The 20148-nt window shown below is 58.6% G+C and overlaps 2 protein-coding genes across 5 annotated transcripts in view; one reads left to right on the top strand and one right to left on the bottom strand.

The window, feature by feature from the left end:
* The window catches only part of GMCL1 (germ cell-less 1, spermatogenesis associated), a 21868-nt gene extending 6354 nt beyond the window's left edge, over positions 1-15514 (top strand). For 3 of the 4 annotated variants that reach the window (XM_031596983.2, XM_090125715.1, XM_031596984.2), the window contains 5 exons: positions 1362-1431; positions 1880-1955; positions 2070-2215; positions 2345-2432; positions 2843-3398. In XM_031596983.2, coding sequence (XP_031452843.2) covers positions 1362-1431; positions 1880-1955; positions 2070-2215; positions 2345-2432; positions 2843-2974 — 512 coding nt within the window. In that variant the 3' untranslated portion in view covers positions 2975-3398. Of the gene's footprint in view, positions 1-1361; positions 1432-1879; positions 1956-2069; positions 2216-2344; positions 2433-2842; positions 3399-15131 lie in introns of those variants that run through there. The other variant, XM_090125713.1, reaches the window with a different exon arrangement.
* Positions 3496-20148, bottom strand: LOC116231303 (hexokinase-2). Its single transcript, XM_031596982.2, has 18 exons — positions 19992-20148; positions 15508-15670; positions 11523-11671; positions 11226-11345; positions 9494-9589; positions 9270-9369; positions 8981-9164; positions 8468-8623; positions 8118-8351; positions 7358-7662; positions 6943-7091; positions 6566-6685; positions 6366-6461; positions 6050-6149; positions 5791-5974; positions 5478-5633; positions 5034-5267; positions 3496-4541 (listed from the first exon to the last, which is right to left on the bottom strand). The coding sequence occupies exons 1-18, from the start codon at positions 20052-20054 to the stop codon at positions 4397-4399; spliced, it is 2754 nt and encodes a 917-aa protein (XP_031452842.2). The 5' UTR covers positions 20055-20148; the 3' UTR covers positions 3496-4396.

Genomic DNA, 20148 nt, shown 5'->3' with positions numbered 1-20148 from the left:
TGCTTCAGGTGTCCCACTGCAGTATTCCATTACCCAGGCTGATCTCTCACCTTGAGTTTGGCATCTCAGCTCTTGGACAGGTCTTCTTTGTGTCCACAGCATGGCTGCATCTCAGTGGCACCTGTTTAGGGGCGATGCAGTGGCCAGGCGTCACAAAAAGACTGAATTTCACTGAAATTTATTATTTTCTCTATCTGTAGCTCCTTGGCATCGGTGCTCTTTGTGTCCAGGTTTGTGCCCTAGGAGTTTGTACCCTGGGGCTGCTCTTTGTGTCCATGCTTCTGCCCTAGGATTGCTCGCACCATCCATAGTCACAGACATCTCCTGCCCCGCTGCTGACCCAGGAGCAGCTCAGTTATGGCACTCCATGTGTGTGCTGAGCAGCGTGGGAGCAGCAGGTGGAGGCAGAGCACTGTGAGTGAGGCAGCAAGCAGTGCTCACAGCTCTGCTCTGACAGCCATACCTGACCCACATCCCTGAATCACAGCAAACACCTCCCGTCCTGCGCAGTGCTTCGGGCAGCTCCTGGCATGGGCTGCACTCCTTCACTCAGTAAACCCTCACCCACGGTGCCACGTGGAGCTGTGGGCTCCTTCTGTGTGCATCAGAGCTGTTGCAAAACAAACGTGGGGCAGTGCTGGGGTGGAATGTTTTGTCCCTGCAGCACAGAGCCTGCGGGCAGCTCACCTTGTGCAGCACAGGGCGAGCAGTTCTGGGGTCACTCCCGTTCTGATTGTGACTTTGAAGCCCATTTCCTCGTGCTTGGTGAAAAAGAGCCCGCGGTTCTGGCACAGCTCCCAGCACAGCAGAGCTGTGTTTGTTTTCTCACAGCTGAACAGCCCCTCTGCTGCGCTCGCCCGCTTTGTAGTCCGCAGTGGGAGAGGCAGCAGGGGGTGCGGGGCGTGCGGTCATGCAGGAGGGATCTGCTGCTTCCTGCAGCGCTGGTTGTGAATTGCAAAACCCAAATGCTGAGCTGCTCAGCGGGGGAAGGAGGAGCTGCCCTGCACAGCATGGTCTGCTCGGGGCCTTGCTGTCTGCCCTTATCTGTTTGCAGCCAGGGGAGGTGTTAAGATCAGGAAATTCCATCCAGAAAGAGGTGTAAATGAACCCTGATTTGCTTTCCTTGTATGCATTCATCCCACTCCTCCCTGCTGCCTGCAGGAGCGCTTCTGGCATTCCCCCATCCACCCTCCCTGGGCACAGTGTGCTCCGGGCTGCGGCCTTGCTGCTATCGGCCAAGGGGAGCTCCCACACCCCGTGCTTTATCTCTTATGAACCTCTTAGGGCCAGCACAACCTCGTTGCTGCCCTCGGGCTGTGCTCAGTACACACTCATTGCCAGCTGCTGTTCTTTCTTTGCAGAATGGCTGTCCTCCGTGTACAAACAGCAGTGGTTTGCCATGCTTCGAGTGGAACAGGACAATGACACTGGGTGGGTACACGCCAGGATTTCCTCTGCTTATTTCTCACAGCGGAAACCTCACTGATAAAGACCACACAGCGTGTTTCTGGGGGGGGGGCAGTGGTCCCAAATGGGTGCACCTCATGGCCGTCTGGGATCCAGCACAGCCCTCTTGGGTGGAGGAGAAGTGGGGCAGTGCTCGGAGCAGAGCTCTGTCACACAGGCACTGATCTGTGCCTGTTATCACCCAGTGTCAGCCAGCTGGGCAGGCTTGGCCTGTTGGCTCAGCCCCTTCACCACGTGGTTCATTGCAACAGTTGGACCCCAAAATGCCCTCATCTGTAGAGGTTCTGGAGGCGTCCTTGGAGAGGGGGGATGGGGGCTGGCAGTAAGCTGCAACACACACAGGCAACACTCGGAGCTCCTACACATCCCAACCCATGCTGGTGCACTGTACTGCTCTTCTGTTTGCTGGCAGGCCCCAAGAAATCAACAAGGAGGAGCTGGAGGGAAGCAGCATGAGGTGCGGACGGAAGCTCGCGCAGGACGGGGATGTAAGTGTGCTCCAGACACAGGGGGCAGAGGTGGGAGAGCTGCGAGGGATGGGGTTGAGCCCCACGGCTGGGTGTGCATTGTGACTCTGGGTGCTCCATGGCTGTTCCCTGCAGTACTGCTGGCGTTGGACAGGCTTCAACTTTGGCTTCGACCTCCTCATCACTTACACCAATCGTTACATCATCTTCAAGAGGAACACGCTCAACCAGCCCTGCAGCGGCTCTGTCAGCCTGCAGCCCCGGCGCAGCATCGCCTTCAGGTACCTCCCTGAGCATGAGACACGTCGTTACTTGGCTAATTAGGCCTTCCCTTCTGTGCTGGAAGAAGCCTTTTGCGCTGGCCGAACAGAAGGAGGGTGCTGAGCCCCTTCCTTGTGTTGCACCCGTAGGTTACGCCTCGCCTCCTTTGACAGCAGCGGGAAAATAATCTGCAGCAGAACCACGGGGTATCAGATCCTGAGCCTGGAGAAGGACCAGGTATACTGGGGTGCTGTGCTCTGGTGCAGGATGCAGAGCACCATGCAGGGGGAAAGCTGGGCTGGGGTGCTGGCGGTCTCACTAATGTGGCTTAAAGAGGTCAGACTTGCGATGCCACTCCACCCCCCTGCACCAGTGGGGTTACCCAGTGCTGGGGGGCAGAGATGTTTCCCTAAGGACTCTCTGCTATTGTAAACTTAATGATGTTAAGGGAATGTCTGCTCGAGGGCGGCCACGTCTCACAGCTGGGGTTGTGTGATGCCAAACAGAGCGCTGTAACGCCTTGAGAACACTTCATGTGTGCCATAAAAGGGAGGCGAGCAGCTCTGGGGGCAAAGGGAGACTGCCCCAGTGCTGGGAGCACAGTGCTGGCTGCGTGGCACTGCTCACAGCTCCGTGTGCCACCCCAGGAGCAGGTGGTGATGAACCTGGACAGCCGTCTGCTTGTCTTCCCCCTCTACATCTGCTGCAATTTCCTCTACACGTCGCTGGAGAAGAGGACGGGTGGCACAGCGGCATCAGAGGGCACAGATCAGCACTGAGTGCATTGCTGCAACTCGCAGCCCATCCTGCATTGCTCCACCACTGCAGGTGCTCGGAGCCACCCCAGTGCCCCCCCAGCAGCCCGACAGCTGTGCTGGGAGCAGCTCACACGTCCGCCGTGGGGGGGGAACCCACCCTGCTTTCGCTCAGGAACACTGTGACCATGGAGTGCCTTGGGGCCGTCCCGCTGGGGTGGTGAGGGCTCAGCGCCTTCGTTCCTTTGTGTGTTTTTTTTTTTTTTTAATGTTGGACTGTTGTTGTTGTTGGGAATTTACAGCCCGCTTTTTTTGCATTCCGAGAGGGAACGTTGCCCTCTCAAAGCGTCTTTTTTTAATATTGTCAAAAAAGCTTTAAAAAAAAAACAACAAAAAAAAACCCAAACTCCCTGCTTGGACCTGGTAATGAGGATAGAAGCGTGGGGTGAGGCAGACCAGAAATGGGGTCAAGAGGAATGCTGTCCATCACCCCCCCCTCATTGTGCCATGGGTTCCGTGGCTCAGCACAGCCCAGCAAACGGAGCTCAGTCGGTTCCACATTTTTATTGGGGGGAGCCGAGGAGTACAACACCACCACACTGCCAGGGAAACCGGTACGAAAAGTACAAAAATAAGGAAGCCTCTCTATCTCTCTATCTATCACGGCTAAAAATAAATAGTGTAAACACGAGAGGAGAACAGCAGGCGCAGCTCCGCTGCTCGCAGCCCCACCGTCTTTGGCTTGGATCCGAATCGTGCCGGGGGGGCCGGGCTGAGCTCTGAGTGCCCCCCCCCAGCTCCGTCCGTCCTTCCCTTCATATCGACAGCTGCGACTTCAGCTTCCCTTCTTCATTTCAACCCCGAGAGCGCAGTACCGACGCAAAGGAGTCCCCTGAGAGCTCCGTCCTCCGTGAGCGCAGCTCTGCCCCACATCGCGCTCGGGGGCTGCGGTGCATCCCTTCCCCCCATATATCCCTTTGGGGACAAGCGAAGTGCCCCCAACCCCGCCCCACAACGTCGGGTTCTCCAGTCTGATCCCAAGGAAACGTTAAATTAAGGAAAAAAACAACGAAGAGAAAGGAAGATTCGGTGCCACCGCTAAAGGACACGGCGAGGTGACGCAGGAACGCAATGCCAGGTGATGCAATGGGACCCCCATCCCCAGTGCTTCCCCACCTGTGCAGGTGGGGGGGGGGGGAAATAGAACTGGAAGTGTCCAGGGAAAGGATGGCCCTATAGGGCAGGATGTGGCATCAGAAGGCTCTGCTCCATGCGGATCCTTTCTGCTGTCAGGGGACACGTGAGTGGTTCAGGGTCGAGTGGGACACAGCCTTTGTGTCCCACAAGGAAAGCAAAGGGGGGAGGGCCCCGTGTGTGTGTGTGTGTGTACGGAGGGAGGGAGCGGGGAAGGAATCGTCCGTCGGAGCTCTGAGCTCTGAGCTGCCCCTACCGCTGCCCGGCCTCACGAATCCGGCACGCCACGGCCGTGATCAGCGCCGCTCCTTTACCGCTGCCATCCTCTGACTGCAGGAAGGTCACCTCGCAGCATGGGGACAGCTGCCTCACCGTGTCCTGCATGATGGCTGAGAAGCTGTGGGAGGAGGAGGAACCCATCAGAGCCGTCCTGTGATGCACCCAATGCCATCCCACGCCAATGCTGTCCCACGCCAACACCCAACGCAATGTGGGAGTGCTGGGAGCCAGGCACAGGCAGCCCATGTTCTGCCTTCCAGCACTGATTCAAGGCCAGCACCCAACCTGAATGCCAAGGGGCTCTGTGCAGCCCCACCACAGAGTCCTGAGCCTGATGCATGATCCACTATGGAGCCATGAGTCCTTTGGATGCTCCTTCACTGAGCCCTGAGTACAACGCACATTCCACTACAGAGCCTTGAGCCTTCTGTATGCCCCACTGCGGAGCCCTGAGCCCAGTGCGTGCTCATCCCTGCACCCTTGGCCTCTGTGTGGGCTCCACTGGAAGGGGCAGAGCTTCACCACAGACCCTCCCACAGTGGGCAGAACCCCCAGCTGAGCCCAACCCAAAGACCACCTCCCTGCTCCTCTTTCTCCTCTGGGCACTCACTGTGGGTGCAGTTTGTAGAGCGTCCCATCCACGCCGACCGTCACCTTGAGGAAATCCAGCCCACGGTTCTCACGGATCTTATCCACCACGGCAGCCATTCCAGCCCCACAGAGCTGTGCAGCACGGCGGGCCACCACGGTGCACACCTCCTTGACGATGATGCTGTCATCACACGTGCTCTCCAGGCCCAGGTGCTGGAGGATGGAGCGCACCTGCAGCAGGGCCAGGCAGTCGCTGCGGGGGGGAAGACACAGTGGTTAGGAGGTTTCCCCTGAGATCCATGTGTCCTATGGCACCCATGGAGCCGTAGCTTGGGTAACGCCAACTGGAGGGATGCCCAGCGTGGAGTGCGCTCCATTCCTCACACCGTATCGCCCTGGCTCTGAGCGGAGCACCTGGGACCCCCCCCAAAACACAGCAGGATGGCCACATTCACATCCTCACCTTTCTATCTGGGACAGGAACTTTGTCTCAAAGATCCCCCTGGTCTTCAGGCGCTCAGAGATGCGGCCGCGAAACAGCAGCCCTCGCCTGGTGAAGTTTATCAGGATATTGCGGACGATCTCTCCCAGGTACATCCCACTAATCATCTTCTCAAACCTGGAGTGGGGACAGCGGGGCTGAGTGTTGGCACCTAAGGGCAGAAGGGACAGCCCTATCCACCCCATGGCACCCAGCACCGTCTTTATGGTCCAGCACCACCGGATTCTGCAGGGGAGGGACCACTCCTCTCAGCCCCAGCGTTACCACCACACACCTCTGCTTCCCGGGGTTGAGGGACAGTTCATCCACAGCCAAATCAAACTCGGTCTGGATGTCATCCAAGCAGCCGTTGTCCCCAAATGCGCCCCACTCCATGTTGACACACATGCGGCCCTCGTCGCCCTCCACCAGCTCCACATTCCGCATCTCCTCCATGTAGCAGGCGTTGCTGCCCGTACCTGCAGGGGGAGGGTCTCAGTGGGGCTCAGAGGGAGGGCATCCCCGTGTGGGGCAGAGAAAGGTGCACTGCTCACCAACTATCAGCCCGACTTCGCAGTAGGCGTCTTCGTAGCCACAGGCCATCATGGTGCCCACCGTGTCGTTCACCACCGCCACCACATCCAGGTCGAACTCCTGGAAGGGAAGGGTTGAGTTGGGTGGTTTCCCACATTGAGATGATGGGGCGGCCCACAGGGGTGGGATGGGCGGAGGGCAGCACGGCTCGGCTCCTAGCTCCAGGCTCTGGAAATCCACCCTCTATGTGATGACTAAGGGCGGTGGTTGACATCCCAACGCTCAGCCCATTCATTCCCAGCCCAATTAACGCTGCCGCAAAGCTGCCCCGCTCACCTCTCTGCGGTGGATCGCCTCCTTCAGCAGGCTCACCACGTCCTCCCCTTCACAGCCCGTAGCTTTGAAACCCTTTGTCCACTTGAGGAGAATCCCCTGGAGAGAGAAAAGAGGGTTGGGGTGAGCGGGTTGGGACAGGAGTGCCCCACAACCCCCAAATCTCAGGGACACACACAGGATCCTGCCGGTGCCAGGCTCACCTCATCCAGGTTGGTCTGCTTGCATGGGAAGGAGAAGGTGAAGCCCAGCGGGAGTGACACTCCCTTCATCCCCATGTACTCCAGGAAGTCGGCGATGCAGTGGACAATGTGGTCGAAGAGCTGTATGTGCAGAGTCGGGGCAGGAGGGCACAGTCACTGCGTGTGCCATGCACTGCAGGCTCCTCCACATCCCAGCAGGCAGCACTCCCACCCGTGGTATGCGGTCCTCCCTCTGTGGGGTGTCCCAGAGCCCCCCTGGCCCCAACCCCAGCAACGCCCCAAAGCCATCAGCGATGCTCAGAGCACAACCTGTGCCATTTCCCTGGTGGGGAAGTGGGGCTGATGCTCATCTGCCCTTGTTGGGTGGGTGGACTCACCTCCTCGCCCGTCCCCTGCATCACCTCCAGTGGGATGGAGTAGATCTTGTTGTGCATCTCCACGCCGCGCCGCATTCCATTCCGCACCCGCACCAGCAGCACACGGAAGTTTGTCCCCCCCAGATCCAGGGCAAGGAAATCTCCTTTTTCTAAAAGTCAGGAGAGGGTTGTGAGGAGAGAGAGCCCAACAAGGAGCACCATAAGCACTGAGAGAAGAAATCATGGCTGAGAATGTGGAGGTGACATTTCCCAGCCAAGGGCGCTGTGTTGGGTGCGGGATGTTCTGGGGGCTCAGCATCATCATCCCAGAGCTTTGGAATTGCAGTGCTGCTCACCACTGAGGGCAACAACGGTCCCTGCATGGCACAGACACTCGGAGCTCTTTGCTATACGCAGGATATGAAGGTGCCCTCACCTGTCCCATCTGGAGTTGAGCACACGTATGTGGGCAGCATCTTCACTGTGGCCTCCGCGTGCGTCTCCTTGCCCAGCCCCTTCTCCATCTCAACCCTCATCCTCCGCTTCACCTCCAGGAGCTGCTCGTGGCTCAGCTTCAGTGCCTCCAGGATCTTCTGTCGGGCCTTGTGTTGGGCTGCCAGCCGGTAGGCCACCGCCGTCACCATGGCCGCCCCTTTGCCGCTGCCATCTTCTGACCTCACAAATCGGATCTCGCAGTCGGGCAGCAGCTTCCTCACTGTCTTATGGAGGCGTCGGGCAAAGCTATGGAAGAGGAGGAGAAGGAGGAAGAAGGCTTGAGTGTGCCTTCACAGGTCGTGTCAGACTCTGAGATGGCTTTGGGATCCAATGGAGGTGCTCATGGGCCACTACAAGGCCACATGTCCTCTGAGATGGACAACAAATAGGGTCCAATGGAGGTGCCCATGGGATGCTTCTCTGGGGCCAGAACTAGTCTGAGATGGCTCACAGGGACTTTGGGATCCAATGGAGGTGCCCATAGGACATCACCATGAGGTCAGACTTCCTCTAAGATGGCCAACAAACGGGGTCCAGTGGAGATGGGATCCAGTGATGGGATCCAACAGAGATGCCAATAGGACATTATCATGAGGCCAGACTTCCTCTGAGATGGTCAACAAGTGGGATCCAATGGAGGTGCCCATGGGCCCCCACGGAGGCCAGACCTCCTCCAGCTTCCCGTTGCCTCGAGGACTTACTGCGGGTGCTTCTTGTAGACGGAGCCATCCACACCGACGGTGGAGCGCAGCCGGTCTACCCCCTTGTTCTCCTTGATGCGGCGCAGCACGGCAGCCAGCGTAGCCCCGCAGAGGTTGGCCGAGCGGGTGGAAACGATCTGGCAGATGCGGTGGGTGGCCAGGCAATCCTCATGGGACGGCTCCAGGCCCAGTTTGGTGAGGATCTCGTGAGCTTTCTGCAGCCCCTCTTTCTCCCTGCACACCAAAGAACAGAAGAGATCTGTGCCTGGAAATCTGCTGTGGGCCCAGCATTTCCCCCAGCTGGTGGGTGATGGGTTGGGACCCCACAAAGACACCCAGCCCCTGCTCACTTCTCAATAGCAGAGACAAATCTGGTCTCAAAGTGTCCAGTGGTGCGCAGATCCGAAGAGAGCTTCCCTCGGAAGAGGAGCCCCTCCTTGGCCATCTTCACCAGGATGAGGCGCACCAGCTCACCCATGTACATCCCACTGATCATCTTCTCGAACCTCACAAACACAAGAGGTGCACAGTTGGACCCCTACCATTAACCCCAACCGCTCTCCCAGCCGCGCTGCCCATCTGCGGAATGGGAATTCTGTAAGACCGGGCTGTGGACATTAGGTGGTGGTGTTCCCTTTCTGCTGCTGATGGATTTGTTGGCAGGGGAAACGTGGATTGACAGCCCCGAGTGGAGGGCTGGCGAGGGAAGCAGGCATTGGGTGGACGTGCCAGCCTGAATCCCATGCGGTCCCCATTGGTGGGATGAAGGACACTGTGACCCAGTTAACTGGGACAACCCTGCCGGTCCCACATAATAGGAGGATGGGCAACATGGAGCAGAGCAGAGCCAGGAATCTGCTTACAGCTGCTTGCCAGGGTTGAGTGAGCCCATGTCTATCTCATGGTCGAACTCGGTCCTGATGTCATTGAGCACACCGTCGTCCCCGAAGGCGCCCCACTCCATGTTGATGCACATCCGGCCCTCGTCCCCCTCCACCAGGTCGATGTGCCTCATCTCCTCCATGTAGCAGGCATTGGTGCCCGTCCCTGCGCCGAGCACGGAGACTGCTCGCATCGGATGCTGGATTTCCCCCGTCCTCCCCAATTAACACCATGCAATCCACCAAAATCCCCGTGCTCAGCCCCGCTCACCCACGATGAGTCCGACTTCACAGTTTTGGTCATCATAGCCACAGGACATCATAGTGCCAACAGTGTCATTTACCACCGCCACGATGTCGATGTCAAAGTCCTGAAATGGTGGAGGGGGCACTGAGTGCCACCAAAGAGCAGCACAGCGTCTCCGCCTGCATGGTGATGACGCGTATTGCGTCCCAGGTGTCCCATCCTGGGATTTTGGGAGGTGGGACCCTTACCCCACGTCTCTTGATAGCCTTGCGCAGCAGGGACACCACGTCCTTCCCCTCCACGCTACTGCACTTGAATCCCTTTGTCCAGTTGACAAGGATGCTCTGTGGTGGGGGAAGAGATAGAAGGGGATGCTCAGCTGGACCCCACGCCATCGCATATCCAAAACTGCGCCCCAAGGTCAGAACCATCAACCCACAACTTAAGGTCAGAACCACAAAACCACAACTCAAGGTCAGAGCCACCAACTCACAACTCAAGAACAGAACTACCCCATCCATGTCTCAAAATCAGAGCCACCAACCCACAACTCAAGGTCAGAACCACCCAATCCATGTCTCATGGTCAGAGCCACCAACCCACAACTCAAGGTCAGAATTACCCAATCCATGTCTCAAAGTCAGAGCCACCTACCCACAACTCAAGGTCAGAATTACCCAATCCATGTCTCAAAGTCAGAGCCAACCCACAACTCAAAGTCAGAGCCACCAACCCACAATTCAAAGTCAGAGCCACCAACCCACAACTCAAAATCAGAGCCAACCCACAACTCAAACTCAGAGCCATCAACCCACAACTCAAACTCAGAGCCACCAACCTGCAGCTAAACGTCAGGCCCACCAATCCACAGCTGAAAGTCAAACCTACCAACCCACAACTCAAGGTCAGTACAACCCAACCCACGTCTCAAGGTCAGAACTACCTAACCCACATCTCAAGGTAAGAGCCGCCCAGCCTCCTCCAGCACAGGGACGGACAAGGCTCTGCAGGCACAGCCCTTCCCTCTTATCACTGCCATCGGCATCTGCAGCGGTTCCCACGTCCCAGTTTATGGCCATGGGCACGTGAGTCATCAGCTCCCTGCCGCCGGCAGAGGGACGTGACCTCTGTGCTTGGTTTCATGGAGCCCTGCAGCAAAACCGGCTCTGATGCATGCGGAGGGCACCAGTGGGACGGGGTCTCACCCATCACCACAGTAATAGAACACAACTTCCTGCACCCCCAGAACGGAGCTGCAGACGTGCTGAGCCACTGCTGTGCCATGGAGCTGCCCACCACCCAACCCCACGTGGGGTGAGCCCTAGAAAGCAGGAGATGGCGGTGTGGGACGTGCCCAGTGAGGTCGCTGGTGCCGATGTGGTGCTCGGCACGTCCCTGGGGCTGCCAGGCTGCAGACAGCTGCTGCCCCATGCCTTCATCCAGCACCAGCAGCTGCTCGCCAAGAGCAGAATGAGAGAGGCACAGAGAGCTCTGTGTCCCATGGGACCCGCAGGGATCACCGAGCTGGCCACAAAGGGTCATTCACATGGCTGTAGGACCACAAGATGACTGTAAGGCCATGAGAATCTGTAGGGCGATGTGGGGCTGTAGGGTTATGAGGGGCTGTAGGGCCTGAGGAACTGTAGGGTCATGTAGGGCTGTAGGACCACATGGGGCTGTAGGGCTATGAGAGGCTGTAAGGCCATGAGGGGCTGTAGGGCCAAGGGTTGACTGTAGGGCCACCATGAGGCCTTCCCTCAGTCTCTTCTCTGCGCTGAACCCAAGGAACCTCCTCCTCCCCCCCAACACGTTGCCCTTGCCCCCCTTCCCCATCCTCCTGGCCCGCCTTTGGATACTCTTAGATGCTTTCCATTCTGGTGCCCCAACTGCCCCCAGTGCTCCACGTGTGACCCCACCAGGGCACAGTCACCCAATCCTGCACAGAACATTACCCCTTGGCTCCCCACATCCCTCACCCACCTCATCCAGCTTGGTCTGGTGACACGGGAAGGAGAAGGTGAAACCAAGGGGCAGCTTCTTCTCCTTGATTTTCAGCTTCTCCATGAAGTTGGCCAGGCACTCAGCAATGTGGTCAAAGAGCTGAAAGGCAACGGTTGAGGATGAGCAACGGTGACATCTTCGTGTCTTGAAGGACATCTCAGCATCTCAAAGGACATCTTGGCATCCTGAAGGACATCTTGGCATTGTCTTGGCTACTGCCCCACTGCGGGTGGATGTTCCTTTTGGGGGGTACAATAGGGAAGGGGGGAGGCCCACCTGCGTCCCGCTGCCTCGCATGAGGTCCTCATGGATCTCATAGATCTGGCTCTCCATCTCCACCTTCTGCAGGCCATTGTCAGACACCTTCACCCGCAGCACACGGAAGTTGGTGCCGCCGAGGTCCAGTGCCAAGAAGTCTCCGTCCTCTGGGAAGAGAAAGCCAGGGGTGAACCCCAAACTCAAACCATAGGAGCGAGCCCCAAAACCACAGAGATTAACCTAGAAACTGTACAGGGAGTAAACCCCAAAACTCCACAGGGGTGAACTCCAAAGCTCTACAGGGGTGACCCCCAAAAGCACAGGAGTTCGCCCCAAAACTCTACAGCAGTCAGCCCCAAAACAACAGGGATTAACCCCAAAACTCTACAGGGGTGAATCCCAAAATTCTAAAGTTAGCCCCAGAACTGTACAGGGATGAGCCCCAAAACCACAGGGCTGAACGCCCAAATTCTGCAGGAGTTAGCCCTAAAACCACAGGATTGAATCCCAGAAATCCACAGAAATGAACCCCAAAACCACAGGGGTTAGCCCCAAAATCACAGGACTGAACCCCAAAACCACAGGGGCTGGCCCAAAACTCCACAAAGGTTAGCCCCAAACCCACAGGGATTAACCCAAAAATTCCACAGGGGTGAACCTCAAAACTGTACAGGGGTTAACCCCAAAACTCAACTGCAGTGAACCCCAAGATTGCACAGGGAGCCCCAAAACCATGGAATCAAACCCCAAAACTATGGGGGTTAGCCCCAAACTCTACAGGGTTACCCCAAAACCACAGGGGCTGGCCCAAGACTCCACAGAGGTTACCCCAAAAACCACAGGGTGATCCCCCAGTGCTGCACGTCATGTAAGGTCACAGCACCAGGCCCATTCCCGACTGCTGACGCAAGAATCCCAAGAGAGCTCCCCCACCCCTTCCCCACGCTCTGCCCTTCCGAAGCGTTGCACAGCGGAGGAGACGCTTTCGGAGGAAATCTGAGTGCTGTGCTGGGAACGCAGCCCAGCAATCCCCAGCGCTGCTGGCACATGGCTGCATGCCAGCTCCGTTCCTCTGGGTGCATTTCGGCCAGTAGGACTGGGACAGAGCGAGAGCTGGGGGATGGCACACGGCCACCAAGGCAAAAGGTGGGGACAGAAAGCAGTGTTCGTTGGCACTCCGGTATCTGCAGGGGGGATGGATGGGGTGTGCATGGGGACACGTGTTGACTTCATGGAGCATTCATGACATCAGCGTGTGTGGGGATATGGGGACATGGATGGTGACTTCACGGAGCCTTCGTGACATTGGTGAGCATGGGGACATAGAGACATGGATGGTGACCTCATGGAGCCTTTGTGACATTGGTGAGCATGGGGACATGGATGGTGACCTCATGGAGCCTTCGTGATGTCGTTGTGAACAGGGACATAGATGGTGACTTCATGGAGCATTCGTGACATCAGCGTGTGCGGGGACATGAGGACATGGATGGTGACTTCATGGTGTCTTCATGACACTGGCGTCTGCAGGGATGTGGGGAGATGATTGGTAGCTTCATGGAGCCTTCGTGACATCAAGGTTTGCAGGGACATGGGGACATGGATGGTGACTTCATGTAGCCTTCATGACACTGGTGTGTGCACAGAGATGTGGGGACACAGATGGTGGCTTCATGGATCCTTCATGACACCGGTGGGCACAGACATGGGGACACAGATGGTGATGTCATGGAGCCTTCGTGATGTCATTGTGCATGGGGACATGGATGGTGGCTTCATGGAGCCTTCGTTTGACATCGATGTGTGTGGAGACATAGGGACATGGACACTGCAGTGGTGGCTTCATGGAGCCTTCAAGATGTCAGCGTGCACAGACATGGGGACATGGATGGTGACTTCATGGAGTCTTTGTGACACTGGTGAGCATGGGGACATGGGGACATGGACAGTGACTTCATGGAGCCTTCATTGTGTTTGTGTGTGCATGGAGACGTGGTGACTTCATGGAGACTTCATGACATCAGTGTGTGCAGGGATGTGGGGAGGTGATTGGTGGCTTCATGTAGCCTTCACGACATCAGGGTTTGCAGGGACATGGGAACATGGATGGTGACGTCATGGAGCCTTCGTGATGTCATTGTGCACAGGGACGTGGATGGTGGCTTCATGGAACCTTCACGACATCAGAGTGGGTGGGGACGTGGGGACACAAATGGCGGCTTCATGGAGCCTTTGTGATAGTGGCGTGCACAGGGACATGGGGACATGGACCGTGACTTCGTGGAGCCTTCATGACGTCGGTGTGCATGGAGACACGGACACGGACACTGCAGTGGAGGTTTCATGGAGCCTTCACGACGCTGGTGTTTTCAGTTTGCATGGGAACACAGATGGTGACTTCATGGAGCCTTCGTGACATCAGTTTGCACGGCGACATGGATGGTGACATCACGGAGCCTTGATGACATCGGTGTGTGCAGGGACGTGGGGACACAGATGGCGCCCAGGGCATGGATCCAGAATAGCAGATCCCAGCAGCCAAGGAATGAGCAGAGGGCTGTCCCTGCTGTGCCCAGGTTGGAGCTGCAGAGCTCCAGTTTCCACCCCACACCCTGGAGGTTTGGGCTCCGGGCGCTGCCTCGCGCCGCGATAAGACACAAGCAAACAGGAAAGCAAACAGCACTGCTAACAGCACGCTCACTGCCGGGGGCTGTTTGCTCTCTGCAAAGGGCCCAAAGATAAGCACTGCGTTCCCAATCCCGCAGAGCTGTGGGGAAAGCAGTGCCGAGGCGCACAGACAGCAGAGCTCACTCCTCTGGTGCAGAGCATGCCGTGCCCTCATCCAACATCTATGCCCACACCCTACATCTCGTGTCCTTGCCCTACATCTCATGCCTTCCCCCTACATCTTGTGCCCTCCCCTTACATCTCAGTGTGACCCGCTGGCTATGTAAGCCCTCTCATCCAGCATAATCCGGGAGGTGAAGCCGACCCTGGGGGTCTGACCCCTGCAGAGCACCCTGTACTGGCTGGGAGGAGAGGCAGCCTGGAAGTGATGCTTTGGGATCTCTGCGTTGGGGTTGCTCTTGGGCGAGTCCCAAATTATGGCTCAGCAGCTGCTGGGAAGGAAGCCCCATGCTGGGCCAAGAGTCCATCATGCAGAGGGTGCGGCCGGACACACAGGTGTGATTGGGGCAGGAACACCAAGGGGTGGGGGTGGATGATTTTACCACGGCAGGGCTGGACCTACATGATCTTTAAGGACCCTTTCAACCCAACCACCCAATGGTTGCGTGACTTTTAAGGACCCTTCTGACCCAAACCATCCCATGGGTCTGTGACCTTTAAAGTCCCTTTGAACTCATCCACTCAATGGCTCTGTGCTCTTTAAGGACCCTTCCAACCCAACCACTCAATGGCTCTGTGATCTTTAAGGACCCTTCCAACTCATCCATTCCATGGCTCTAAGCTCTTCAAAGACCCTTTCAACCCAATCATCCACATCCTAACCCTAATCATCCCACGGCTCTGTGATCTTTTAGGACCCTTCCAACCCATCCATTCCACAGTTCTACAACTCCCAGATTTCCCAGCAGCTCCCAGCATTCTTCACTTTTCCCCCGTCAGGTTTTACGAGGACCCCAGAGCATCTCCACCCAGTGACCGCATGAGGAAGTCATTCGGTGTCACATGCACTGATGGGAGCCCAAAGAGGAGCCGTGCCACCCTGGCCAAGAGGGGTCGGTCCCTTGGGGAGGATGAGAGGCGTGTGGGAAAGGAGCAGAAAGGCGGCATTGTCAGCTGCCTCCTCACGTGGTCCCCATCCCATTCAGCACTAATGAGAAGCGATGAGCCGACCCGTGACCACCTCATCCTGCCAGCACGGCGCACAGGAGGGCTGCTCACACCCCACGGCCCACCAGGAGCCCCTCGGTCTGAGGGAGACCCCCACCCTGGTTGCACCCAGCCCATAGGGGCACAAGCTGTCCCCGTGGCACCGTACCTGTCCCGTCCGGGGTGGACCTGACGAAGGAGGGCAGCATCTTGACGGAGGCGGTGGGGTTGGTGTCAGCACCCAGCCCCTTCTCCATCTCCTTGCGGAAGCGTTCGGACACCTCCTGCAGCGTGTCCTCGGAGAGCCGCATGTGGTACAGGTATTTGTCCACCTGTGGGGCATGGAGGGGCAGCAGGTGAGCAGTGGGGCTGGGGGACACGGGGACAACGCTGCGGCTGGAGGATGGGAGCAGGTCATCCACACCGGAGCGCGACGGGGATGTGCATGGAGAACTGCTCCCACACGTCTGCCCAAACTCCTGGAGCCGCTCTGCAACCCAACCCTAAGGTGGTCCAAATGAAGTCCAACCCTACAGGTGGTCCAACTGATGTCCAGCTCTGCAGGTGGCCCAAGAGAAATCCAATCCTCAGGAGGCCAAAGAGATGTCCAGCCCCAAAGTGGCCCAAAGCAAGTACAACCCCACAGGTGGTCCAAGCGAAGCTCAGCCCCAGGCGGCCCAAGAGAAGCCCAAATCGAAGGCGGCCCAAGAGAAGCCCAAATCGAAGGTGGCCCTAGAGAAGCCCAGCTCTATAGGTGGCCGAAATGAAGTCCAACCCTACAGATGGTCCAAAAGATGCTCAGCCCTGCAGGTGGCCCAAGAGAACTCCAAACCTCGGGTGGCCAAAGAGATGTCCAGCCCCACAGTGGCCCAAGACAAGTACAACCCCACAGGTGGCCCAAGAGAACCTCAGCCCTACAGGTGGCCCCAAAGAAATCCAATTCTACAGGAGGCCCAAGAGAAGCCCAGCCCTACAGGGAGCCTAAGGGAATCCCAGTCTCACAGGTGGCCAAAGCAAAGCCCAGAACCCCCACCTGCAGGCACCCAAACGCACTGGCACAGCCCAGCTTGCCCTCTGCCACCCCAAACTGGGTCCCAGGGTTGGATTCCCAGCTGTGGGGCTGGGAGTGACACCTCAGTCCGTGGGACCCAGTGCTGCACAGGGGATGCTGGTGGTGAGGAGCCCTGCAGGGATCACGGCCGGCAGCCGCTCGCCCCACATCGCATCAGAGCACCTGGAAACGGAACGCCTCAGCCCTGAGCTGGCTGCCAGCTCCCATCCGAGCGGGGCAGGGACGGACGGACAGCGGGAGGCGTGCAGACAGACGGACGGCCAGGCCGTGCCCTGGCCCCATGACCTTCCCTTACCGCTAATTAAAGGGCAGCGGCCAACTCAGAGGGAAACCCCACCCATGGGGCTCGGCTCACCTGTCTGCAGGCACGTACGGCTCCATCCCCCCCGTGCCCCCCGCGCTACCTGCGGCGTCACGAGGCGCGGGGTCACCTTCCTTTAATCCCCAAAGCCCTTTTAAACCCGGGATCATCTTCTCCTCCAAACTCAGAGCCCATCCCACCCGGCTCAGCCGGGTCAGGGCACCCAGCACCCACTTCCCCCCCCCTGCCGCCTTTTCCCCTCCCCCCTGCATAGGAAGGACAATGCTTTTGGTTCCGTTTTTTTGCGTTATCTCCAGAGCAGCACTGCTATCCCTCCCATCTCCAACCCCCCTCTCCCCCCTGGGGCCCCACAGTTGCAGAAGGAGCTGAGGCTGCGCCTTTCGGGGTGGATTCTTTCACTTTTTGGCGTTGATTCTTTCGCTTTTTGGCACCGAGGAAAGACAAACAGCTCTTATGCATGAAAACCGCATCCGGGCCGGGGAGGCTTTAACCCTGAGCTGCACAGAACCCAAAGCACCGAGCGTGTGAAAACCCCCCCAAAGCCCCTCCCAGCTCTGACCCAACCCTTCAACCCACAGAACCCCGCAGCTCTGGGGAGCGCTGACCCCATTCTCCCATCCCGGAAGGTGACGAAGGCCACGCCGCCACCGTGACCCCGCAACCCCGCATCCTCACCACCCCACGTGTGCATGCTGTGACCCCACAGCGCAGCCGAGCCCCCGTGACGCAGCCCGGAGTCACTTCCAGCCAGGCTGAGTCACCGCGTTCCTGCTCGGCCGGTTCCTCCTCCCCAGCCCTGCACCCATTTCTCGGCCCCGTCCGTCCATCCTCAGCCTCATCCATCCACCCATCCCTGCCTGGCCCCACTGACCCTTCCTCAGCCCCACTCCCCATTCCTCAGCCCCATCCATCCCTCAATCCTTCCTTTTCCTCAAACCCATTCATTCCTCCTTGGCCCCACTCACCCTTCTCCGGCCCCATCCATCCTTCCTCAGCCCCACTCACCCATCCATCCTCAGCCCCATCCATCCACCCATCCCTGCGTGGCATCACTGACCATTCCTCAGCCCCTCTCACCCTTCTTCAGCCCCATCCATCCATTCCCAGCCCCATCCATCCTCCCTCAGCCCCATTAACCCATCCACAGCCCCACTCACCCATCCATCCTCAGCCCCATCCATCCATCCATCCATCCATCCATCCATCCATCCATCCTCGGCCCCATTCACCCCTCTTCAGCCCCACTCCCCCTTCCTCAGCCCCATCCATCCACCCATCCACCCATCCTTCCTCGGCCCCATCCATCCCTCCTCAGCCCCACTCACCCATCCATCCCTTATCAGCCCCTTTCACCCCTTATCAGCCCCACTCCCCATTCCTCAGCCCCGTCCATCCATCCACTCATCTTTCCTTGGCTCCACTCATTCTTCCTCAGCTCCATTCACCCCTCCTCAACCCCACTCACCATCCCCAGCCCTACCCACCCTTCCCTGCCCCCATCCTCAGCCCCACTCATCATCCGCAGGGGATGCTCTTAAAATCTGCCCCCAAATCCCTAAAGGCGATGGAAGGAGCAATCTGTGTCTGTCTGTCTTTCTGTCTGCCTGTCAGTCTGTCCCACTGCTGGGATGAGGAGGGGCCGTTCCCAGGACCCCGCAGTCACACGGCCCCTAGATGGGGGCTGTATGGGGGAAGAAGGAGAGCTGACAGCCCCAGTGTTTGTGCTGGGAGTCATGAACTGCCGGCTGCTGGCTGTCAGCCACCCCGCTGTCACCTCAACTGAGTCACCCCACTGTCACTTTACCCCACTGTCACTTTACCCCACTGTCAGCCACCCCACTGCCCCCCCCCCACTGTTACCCCACTGCCATCCCATTGTTTCCCCACTGCCCCCAGGACCCGACGAATCCCACGGGAGCTCAATGAGGGGCACACAAGTCTGCTCCCCCCCCCTCCCTTCCCCCCGTGCAGGATGTGGGTTTTGGGTTCTGTCCCACCTTCGGGGCTGGGAGGACATTTCGGGTTCCCCCCCCCCCCCCCCCCCCGAAATTCGATATGAAAACGCGACCGAACGGAACGGAACCAACCCGCAAAGCCCGCATTTCCCGCCCCGTCGGATCCCCTGTAGCGCAGCTCTGCCGTGCGGTGCCGACCCCCCCAGCCCCAAACACCGACCCCCCCCCCCCCCAAAACACCGCTTCCAGCCCCGCACCCCCCCGGGACACCGCCGCCCCATAACCGGACGGAGCCGCACCGCAACGGCAGCGCCTCCGGACCCCCCCCTTCTCCTTCCCCCCCCTCCCGGCGTTACACAACCCTCTCCACGTGCCCCCCCCGCCCCCCCCCCCTCCATCGGAGCTCCTCGGGCAGTTTCGGCACTTTTTTTTCTTCTTCCCCCCTCCCAACCCCCCCGCGCCTTTTCTTCACTTCCTACCGAGCTCAGACAGCGTGGCGCTCCGCTCTCCTCCCCATCTTTGCCCCCCTCCCCCGCACCCCCCTTTCGGACCCCACAGGACCCCACAGGACCCCCCCCCCCCCCTCCCCGCCCCGCATCCACCACGCGATGCTCCGTCCGAACAAAGAAGCCGCGCTCAGCTCCGCTCCTCCGCTCCGTTCCCCGAATCCCACCGCGTTTCGCCCCCCCGCATCCCGCGGGACCCCCCCGGCCCGGTCCGGTCCCCCCCCTCCAGCGGGGCCACGCAGGGACACGCGGGGCACGTCCCGCACGGCGGCAGCGCTCAGCCCGCCCACGGCCACGCGGGGACAGCGCCGGCGCCGCCGCTCTTTTTTCCGCCTTTTTTCCTCTTTTCATCCGTTTTTTCCTCTTCTCGCTTCATTTTTATCGCCCCGTCCCCCCCGTTTTTACTTTCATTTTCTTTTTGCTATTTTTTTCTCCTCTTTTTGCCCCTTCCCCCCCTTTTTCTTTCCTTTTTCCATCTTTTTCTCCTTCCTCTTTTTCCTCCTTCCCTTTCCCCCTTTTTTTCCCCTCTTCCTTTTTCCCCCTTTTCCTTTTCTCCCCCCATTTTGTTTTCACTTTTTTCCTTTCCCCTTTTCCCCTTCCCTCTTTACCCCTTCTCACTTTTCCCCTCCCCACGTTTCCATTTTCCCCCACTTCCCTCCTTTCTCTCCCCCTTCCCCCCTCTTTCCTCTCCCTTCTTTTCACCCTCCCACCCCTCCCCTCTTCCGACACCCCCTCCCCTTTTCACCTCTCCATTCCTCCCCCCGCTTTACCCCCCCAGTTCCATCTCCCCCCTCCCACCTTCTGCGCCTGGTCATGGTTGAGCTCAGTGAAGAAATACGCGAGCAGATGGGACGCGATCATGTCGGCGGTGCGGAGCGGTGCGGAGCGGTGCGGTGCGGTGCGCCGATCCCGCCCGTCGCGCTGAGCCTCATTGAGGAGTTCCCCGGCCCCCCCC

The sequence above is a fragment of the Phasianus colchicus genome, chromosome 27 (assembly GCF_987193195.1).
Source record: "Phasianus colchicus chromosome 27, bPhaCol1.hap1.1, whole genome shotgun sequence".
NCBI lineage: Eukaryota > Metazoa > Chordata > Aves > Galliformes > Phasianidae > Phasianus > Phasianus colchicus.
Note: the sequence above shows the minus strand (reverse complement) of the source record. Positions and strands in the feature narration are given on the sequence as shown.

Excerpts from the sequence above, each read along its gene's own strand:
- LOC116231303 (XM_031596982.2), bottom strand. The coding sequence starts at position 20,054 with ATGATCGCGTCCCATCTGCTCGCGTATTTCTTCACTGAGCTCAACCAT. Across the intron at positions 7,663-8,117 it reads GTCTACAAGAAGCACCCGCA|CTTTGCCCGACGCCTCCATA; the intron begins GTAAGTCCTCGA and ends CCTCTTCCATAG. Across the intron at positions 6,462-6,565 it reads AGCAGACCAACCTGGATGAG|GGGATTCTCCTCAAGTGGAC; the intron begins GTGAGCCTGGCA and ends TTCTCTCTCCAG.